We start from the raw sequence: 8794 nt of genomic DNA, 5'->3' as shown, positions 1-8794 counted from the left end.
ACTGCAGCTTTAACTTTTGACACACAATGACAAACTAATCGTAGACAAAAAAAAAAAAACGAGTAAAATATCAAAACAAAATGAAATAACAAATTAACTAACAACTAATAAAGAAAATAAGAAAGTTAATAATTGCTCTGCCAGAAACTGTTCAACACAAGGAGGCACCAAATCCTGCACATGCAAAAAAATGCAATAAAAAAACTCATTCTGGATTGTTAAATGAGAAGTAAAAAATGTGCTTATGCGCCCCACTTCTAATGCAGCCCTGGGCAACTGCCTATATTGCCTATATCGATAAACAGCCACCAGTGGTAATAAATGGTCTCACTTTCTGTAACAAACAGAAAGTGAGACGCTGTTGTTGGGTTATTTTAAGTTTTGACTGATAAAAGTTGAAAAGTTTTGTGTGTTAATTTGAGAGCGTGTTCACTCCCTCCAGTTGCAATCAAACCAAAATCACTGCTTAAGAGCAAAGTTAGAAAGAGCAAAAATCCAAACTCGTACGCATAAATAAATCTGGCCAAAAATAACTAGAAGACTGAAACCTATTTAGGAAACATATAATAATAATGATAAGTCAACAGGCCAAGTCAATTTGAAAACCAAAATATATGAAACAAGGCAGAACTCAAACATTACGTAAACTCCAAATCCATTGTAGTAGAAGAACATGTAAACTCCCTAAATATCAAACAATGACATATAGATTCAATGTGAAATCACAAAATGTTCCCCCTAACATCAGAAACCTCTTTCAACATGCAGTGTGTGTTCACAGCACTGTCTTCTGACTGGAGGTTTCATTATCAGAAGTGAAAGTGGCAAAGGATGGTAAACATGTGGTGTTCCTTCACGAGGCAGCAGATAAACACGACTATAGGATAAATAAAACATTTCAAGACCTTTTGTTTTGTTTTGTTTTTTTTGCTCCATGAAAATTGTTCAACAAAATGCAAGTCAGGAGTCTCTCGTGGCTGTAAATACGTAGCAGTTGAGTCGGTCTTTAAAATAAAACCAACAACTGCCTGGTTTTGTTTTCGGTTTAGAGCACTGGGCTCACAGGAAGCTTCTCATTTACATAAAGTCACTCACTGTTTTACACAAATTATGAGAGAGGAACATAACACTCTGCCTCTAGAGATGCAATACGACACTGCCAGAATAGATTGTGCAGCTTTTGCTATGAAAATAGAATTATAGTAATGAAAAGAAAGGCTTTTGTAAAGCCTTATTTATTTGAAACACGGGAGACCAATAAAAGCCAGAAAACGGCTGTAATAATTATATATATATATATATATATATTCTATAAACCAGAATATGAGTTTCAATGAGTCGTGTTTGTCAGAGGAGAAGTACCCTTTGAATATAACAAGTTTTTAAGCAGGCGTTCTTTTCATTAACGTCACATTTCTGAATTAAAATTGTTTTCTTTTTTGTTTGTCAGATCTAATAAAATGTCTTAACTGTTGTTTTCGCTAACTAGGTAGAAAATCATCATAATTAATAGTAATAAAGCCACAAAAGCATCAGTCTGTGTGTAATTAACCTATATAGAGTGTTTTACTTATCAAATTGAATTTCTAAATCCATCCATCCATTTTCTCTACACCCTTGTCCCTAGTGGGGTCGGGAGGGTTTCTGGTGCCTGTCTCCAGGGAAGGTTTCGGGTGAGAGGCGGGGCTCACCCTGGACAGGTCGTCAGTCTGTTGCAGAATTTCTAAATCAAATGAACTTAATTTGCCTGACTGCAAGTGTGAAATAGTCAGGCCTGGTGTTGATCGCTGCATTTGCAAATGAGGCCTTCCAGGTTATATAATGTAGGAAAAAAGTTTGGGTTTTTGAATTTGTTTTGCTAGAACATCATCATCCTCAGGCTCCAAAATATTTAATTCGTAGGATGAAAAATTAAGCAAATGCACAGCCAAGCTGGAGCTCTCCGTTTTTCCTTTTTTTACTTACTTTACTTGATGTGTGTATTTTTTGGTAATTCAAATCTAACGTGGATTAAATTTTTCTACGTCGTCAAGTTGAATAATGTAATCCCTCTTGATTCATTTACCCGTTACAATTTTCATACTTAACGCTTTTGAAGGAGAAGTACTTCTTATTCCTCGACAACAAAACTAGCTTAAAGAGATCTCTTCTTGCTAACTCACACTTAGATATGTCTCCGGTTGTTGTTTTATTAAAGAAAAAAGGGCTCACAAATTCTGTCCTTCCTTCAGTCACGTGTCGGCAACCATCCGTCTTCGTGGAAGAGAAAACGCAGCTCGTTTGGCCCGAGTGTCTCATCACAGAGCTCCCGCTTTGCTTTCTGAGAGGTGGGAGCTGAAAATTACGTCTCCCCGTGTGTTGCAGTCTGTCCACCGGTGCAGTCATGCTGAACCGCATGGCAAATAATGGAGAGAAACACTGATTCGGGGAAATTAATCACTGTTAAACAAGCAACTAAGTGCCCTTGAAAATGACATTGCCGCACATCTGTTTGCAAATAGCCGGCATCTGGCCGAGATCATAAATGATTGTGTTTCTGCTTAAGGACAACAAATATTTATTAGGACTCACCGACGCAGTTATGAATTCTCATTAAGTAAAACTAACTGTACATAAATTACAATAAAGCATTGTTTTTGTTTTAAAGTGGCATCAACAAACACAGCATTCTGGTTGATTGTGAATTTCATTACTTGCTACGGATATTAATGGCCACATCTGATTCTCAGTCTAGACCTCCTGCAAAAATAATGACTAATTTGCATGTAGGAAAGGGGGGAAACAATGCAAGTAGAAAATCTTGAAAAGTTTGCAACATCAAATCAAGCTTTGGTCGATACATTTAGAAGAAACCTACATCCACCAAAATGAAAGAACTCGACGGCACACAAACGTCAGTGGGTAAAATCTCGCCTCTGCAGCTGAATTGAAATAAGATGTTATCTCTTTTGACGTGTCCCATGAAGAATGAACCCAGGTCCTCTGGCTATCTCTTCCTGCCTGTTCGCAGGTTATATTTCACACTGAAGAAGAAGACCTCTGCGATGTCGGTTACTGTGAGTCCCTGCAGCCTCCCCATCGAATGGAGCCTGGCCGCTCGGACTCTGAAGGACAAACCGCTCAAAAACCTGCAGTGTGAGTAAACAAACTGCGCCTTCCTAAATCCTGAAGATCATCGCCAAATCTTATTAAGCTGAGACGATCAATTAGATATTATCGTGACCCTCTCTGGGTTAATTGGGGGGAGCGGCATGGCTAATCTTACCTTGGGTTGTGTTTGTAAAAGAGAGGTGACTTTGGGAAGGAGAATTTATAAGCAGCTTTACTGTATGGATTAAGTTTAAAGGAGTAGTGGACATTGTGTAAAATCAGCTTTTCTGAGCACCTTCCCCCAATCAGCTCCACCAGACTAGTGGCAGCAGCAATTAGCAAACACCTGATGGAACCGCACACCTGCTTAGCATATCATAGGATCTACTCCTCAGCCCATCGCTCCTAAATGTCATCATGAGAAGCCTGTTGCGGTGACGTGTCAGAAAGGGTAGGCGCTTTAAAGGGACAGAGGCCCAATGTCAAGGCGTCAAATTCAAATTTCTTTTAATTTATGTTTGATATATACAGCATTTATGTCACAACTGAAGGTAACGTAGTTACTTGATTACACTATAAAAAGAAAGTATGGGCCTGGAAAATACATAATGTCACCCGTTTCACATCTGCTTTTGTTTACTACTGCATATCGCAACCACTTTATGTGGCAGGCAGGGTATTTCTGTGTTTTAAAAAGTGATTGTCTTAAAAAAAAAAAAAAAAATCTTAGGCTCTTATCAGTAAATTTTACCCAAGTGTTCAAGTTGAAAACAGGAGTAAAGATACACAGTGCTGTGCATTCTTTCAAAGTCAGACAGGGCCAGTGATTGCGTGATTATATCCGGTTCCCACTTTGTCGTGTATTTTGACTCGGGGTTTCTATTTTTAAGGTATCATAAAACAAACACTGAAAACGGCTACACTCTGTTTAATTTTAATACTTCTAGAGCGACGACATACTACTGGGCTCTGCAGTCCAGCAAGATTCTGTAAACAAGCGTGTTGAGTAAACTCGCAACAGAAATCTACATTAGATTCGATCCGCAATCAAGGAATTCAAAATAAACCAAGAATAAATCATTCTTTGGTACTGAACAGGCAGAGATGGTGGGACACAAAAAGCATGTTTGATTTTGTTTTGTGCGAGTGTGTCTGGTAACCTGCAAAGGTTACCTGAGCCAGCTTTCCCACATACAAAGATTACATTATGAAGTTCTAAAATGACACATAAATCATTCAGACTCTGAGCTTGTGGGTTTCCATCGCCAGCGTGAATTATTCACTTTGATTCTGTAACATTTGGTCTCGACTGAGGAGGGATTTTTCAGCTCCAGGAGACATGAACTGAGAAAACAAGTGGTGGTGTTTTGCTTTATTTGTGTGTGTGTGTGTGTGTGTGCGTGCGTGTGTGTGTGTGTGTGTGTGTGTGTGTGTGCATTCGTCCATTGCATCTTTCAGATGAGGAGCTGGCATAGTCCACAACAAAAACAATTTTTGCCTGAATGAAAGGCAGTAATTTTTGAAGTGGCATTCGACATTTCATGCGGCTGTTCATTAATTAGGTGCAGAGGAGTTTTCGACATCTGGGTTATGAGTTGTGTGCAGTTTGAAGAGGGTTTGCAGCTATGCCTTTGGTTTCATAACGTAAGTAGATATTATATGGATATGTGCACAGTTTGATTGTTTGATTGAATTCCAAGATATTTTCAGTATTAAGCTATTGTATTTCCTTTACCCACCTTTGGATACAAACACAACAAACATAACAGATAAATTGATTTTTGTAAAAGGCAATTCAGCAACAACAGAAAATAAGAAAATAGAAAATTTATTGTTGTCATAATAAACAAGCTGCTGCAGCCTATAATAATCTGGGATAGATAGATAGATAGATAGATAGATAGATAGATAGATAGATAGATAGATAGATAGATAGATAGATAGATAGATAGATAGATATTTCAAACTCAAAGTCCAGGTAAAATTATCATTTTTAGGGTAGAGATTTCAGCTTATAGTCATCTATAAATCATAATTTTGCCAAAATCTTTAGAGTGGAGAGAAACAGTCTAAATTTCCACACACTAGGATGCTAATACACGCTAGCTATAAAAAAAAAAAAATCATTGATCAGGGTTGCTGTGTACACAATTTATTAGAAATCTGTCAGATTTACTCCTGTAGGCAGTTGCTAACGCTAACACAAGTCATTTTGTCGATAGAAATTTGAGTATCACCAGCTAAATGCAAATTCTTATGACATAACTCTTGCTGCTTAAGTGAGAAGAATAAGAATCTATTTGTTCTTAGCCCGTCACACTTCTATAATCACTACAAGCAGCCAACGGGATCATGGTTACACCGGACAAGCAGCCTGATATCTACAGCTAAGGTGGAAGAATCAACAGATTCTCACTACTAAATATGGGTAGCAACACTGTCCTGTGTGCTTTGCTTGTGCGGTGACAGGGACGTTACCTAGAATTAACGGGAACAAGACGAAGGTAAAGAGGCCAAAGCCGGAAACAAACCCTGTAAAATCTTTACAGTGACTTGGCTTGAGGTTTAACTTTTGGCGAGACAACAACCCAAAACATACAGCCGGAGCTACAATGGAACAGCTTCAATGAAAGTTTAATCATGTGTTGGAACGTCCCAGTCGATTCCAATCTGTGGCAACACTTAAAAACTGATGTGCAAAAAGATATTTTGCATCGAAAATTTGGCAAAAATGTCAGATCCTTGACGAGCAAACCTAATAGAGAAACAAACTTTTACTTATATTACCTTCATAAAAAATGATTAAACCCACATTTTCCTTGCTTTTTGCTCCACAATTATGCACTACCTTGTTACGACCTATCGCATAAAATCCTAATAAGACATATGTGGTTGTAATATAACAAAATATGAATATATTTGAAGAGTACAGTATACTTTTACAAACCACTGTCGGGAGAGCCGGTTTGTATTTTTTAAGATTTAGGGAGGTAATGTAGCAAAAAGTATTTGTTGAAAATCCAAAGGCTCTTAAATATTTTTCAGAAACTGTCAGGGATCGGTAGTGCAAGTTCAGCTCAATGTAATTTCCTTTCCTTGAAGTTCTCACTAGTCTTAATTATTTAGTGTTGATGCGCATAGTTAAGTAAGTTAAAGCGATAATTTGGTTCAAAACAAGCACATCTGTTTTCAAGATGAGTTCGACTTCAATGTAGAATTAAATACTCATGTTCTTTTCCTCCAGGGAGCACCAAGAAAAGCACGCCCGAGGTGTGGTGGCGAGGCCCTGGCACAGAAGAGAAAATCCACAGCTTCACCGGTGACACAGTGGACGCCTACAACGGCCCTTCACATCTCAGCGCTTCTGTCTACGTCGTGAGGCTGCGTTCAGAACTGCAAAGCACCAGAGCTACGGTCTTCCTCCACGAAGGCCAAGGGCCTTCAGGCATATTCCCTCGACTACCAGCTGACCCGCGAGTTCACAAGTTAGGAGTTGGTATGACCAGTGTCACCCTCAGCTGGCAGCCCAGTGCCTCCATAACAAGCCTCCCAAAAGCCAAAAACGGTTACGATTATTGCGTCCTCGTTAACTCTCTGCAAAACTACCCCAGCCTCTGCGCTGCTCAAGAGAGGGAGAGAGGGGAGAAAGATCGGAGTCAAGGCAAGAAGGAGAAAAAGAGGCAAGCAACACCATGGCCGATCTTAAAAGAGTGGTGGTGGGAGCAGTGGGAGAGTTATCCCGAGTCCCAGAGTCTGCCGTCTTCACTTGCTGATGATTTTGATAATCTTCAGTGCGCGTGTCAGGGGACGGAGAACGTTTGCACGGTCTCCGAGCTCCTGCCTGACACCTCGTATTACTTTGACGTTTTTGTGTTGGATAAGGTGAACGGGACCAGCGCGGCGTACAAGGGGGCTTCTGCGCGGACGCACGAGGAAGCTCAAGCTGCAGTCCTGCCTCTGAGAGAAGGTGAGCTAAGGTGGGTGACCTTTCAGGACGGAGGCTCAGACTCGCAGCAGTTCTTCAGTTTCCGTCCTCGGGGATGGCAGCAGAGTGGCCTCCTCACCTTGCAGAGCTGTGGTGGGGGTGAAAAGATGAAGGTAACTGTGTCCAGTAAGGGACGGGTTTTGACCACTCAGGGTGTGGAAGCAGAGTTAATCCACATTTGGCTCCAAGGAAGTCCATCCTATCTTATCCACTTACAACAAGAAGGAACTGCAATGAGCAAAGTAACTTCTGTTAAAGACGCAGCTCGACTAGCAGCTCTGAAAGCTTCGGTCAAAATGCAAGTTTCATCCGCCTACCACCGCAGAGGGGTCCCATCTCTGCCGTCCACCTTGCAGATAAAATCTTTCAACCGGCTGCGAGGTTGCAACAGCGTCACACTGGCCTGGATGGGAACGGAGGAAAGAAGTCTGTACTGTGTATACCGCAGAAAGCTCAGTGGCTTTGATGCAGAAGCTGGGGGAGCATCGGCTCTGACCGCGCCCTGTCTGGGCCCAGAGTCTCGCTCCGACACTGAAAGGGTTCTCTGCAAGTATTTCCAAGAGCTGAATCCTCGACGGGCCGTCACTACAGCTGTGATCGGGGGCCTGGAGCCAGGAGTGGCCTATGTGTTTGATGTGTATCTAATGAGACGCTGGGGGATCCCTATCAAGTATGCCAGCAAGATGGTGAAGACCAGAAAGGAATGCTGAGCTGCCGCCCCCTAGAGGAGGCTCACAGGTTGTCCCGGTTTACGGGAAAGTGCATCAGCCCCCGGACATGCTGTAAAGAGACCAAGAGCTCAAGCCATTTGATTGTTGTCAGGAGGCATTTTGCAACAAACAAACAAAAAAAAAAAGAAGAAATGTTCTCTTGAAGAAAAAAGTGGTCGCACACAAACTCCACTTTATCAATGCAAGTGGACGGCAAGAATTAGGGAAGGATGTACACACCAGCAAAAGTTCATAACATTTACAAAACTTTTGTGCTCTTGTCATTTTGTTCCTCGTTGCAGATCCTCACAATGACATGCCAGTTATCCAAATGCTTTTTTTTTTTTTTTTTTTTTGCCTGTGTCTGGGTACAATGGACGGGCAAGGTTTGAGATGACAGAAAGTCATTATGAAAACAACAAAGGAGACTGTGCCAAAGACGCAACAGAAGCAGATGGGGCAATAATGAGAGAAGATCTGAGACGTAGGGAATCGCAGCATGCACCTGCAGAGCTGCATTTTGTACAAACTAATAAACACAGGTGGAAATGATCTTGAAGATGCTAAATTCAAAGTCTGTGTTTGTCTTTGTGTTCTGCTTTCGCATGAAGCAGTGTGAAATTTCTAGTGGCTTGCCTCATTGTCTTTGATGTATTCTTGTGCTGCTTCAAAGTCATCAATAAATACTAAGGTATCTGTGTACTCCTGGGTGATGGATTATATTGTATAAAGCCTAAAATATGAAATCTTCCATCAAACAGCTCAAGTTAACTTATACCTTCTGGCCAGAGAAATTTGCATTGCCTGGAACTGGTGATAACAAATGCACTGTAAGAGAGACTAAGCATCTAAGTTCTCTAACAAGAAGGTACGGTAAGTGTACAGTACCGGATGCCTTTTTGATCAGCCCCAATAAAGATGTGTCAAAAGCCTTAAAATAAATTGAGGTTTTATTGTAGTCTCACTAAAAGTTTTAGACAAATCTTCTCTTTGACTTGAGCATAATTTA

The 8794-nt window shown here is 40.7% G+C and overlaps 1 protein-coding gene across 1 annotated transcript; it reads left to right on the top strand.

Moving 5' to 3' along the window:
* The first annotated feature begins 1313 nt into the window (after positions 1-1313).
* LOC106934975 (protein NDNF-like) lies at positions 1314-8487 on the top strand. Its single transcript, XM_015015178.1, has 2 exons — positions 1314-3135; positions 6335-8487. Exons 1-2 carry the CDS (start codon positions 2937-2939, stop codon positions 7783-7785), a joined length of 1650 nt encoding a protein of 549 aa, XP_014870664.1. The 5' UTR covers positions 1314-2936; the 3' UTR covers positions 7786-8487.
* The last annotated feature ends 307 nt before the right edge of the window (positions 8488-8794 follow it).

Source organism: Poecilia latipinna, unplaced genomic scaffold, assembly GCF_001443285.1.
Source record: "Poecilia latipinna isolate Pla-1442-1.1 unplaced genomic scaffold, P_latipinna-1.0 Scaffold1889, whole genome shotgun sequence".
In the NCBI taxonomy this organism is placed as follows: domain Eukaryota; kingdom Metazoa; phylum Chordata; class Actinopteri; order Cyprinodontiformes; family Poeciliidae; genus Poecilia; species Poecilia latipinna.
The sequence above is the reverse complement of the archived record's forward strand: the minus strand, read 5'-3'. Positions and strand labels throughout refer to the sequence as shown.

Bases quoted from the DNA above. Each gene is read 5' to 3' on its own strand.
- LOC106934975 (XM_015015178.1), top strand. From the start codon at position 2,937: ATGTTATCTCTTTTGACGTGTCCCATGAAGAATGAACCCAGGTCCTCT. The intron at 3,136-6,334 runs GTGAGTAAACAA...CTTTTCCTCCAG, and splicing joins ACCGCTCAAAAACCTGCAGT to GGAGCACCAAGAAAAGCACG.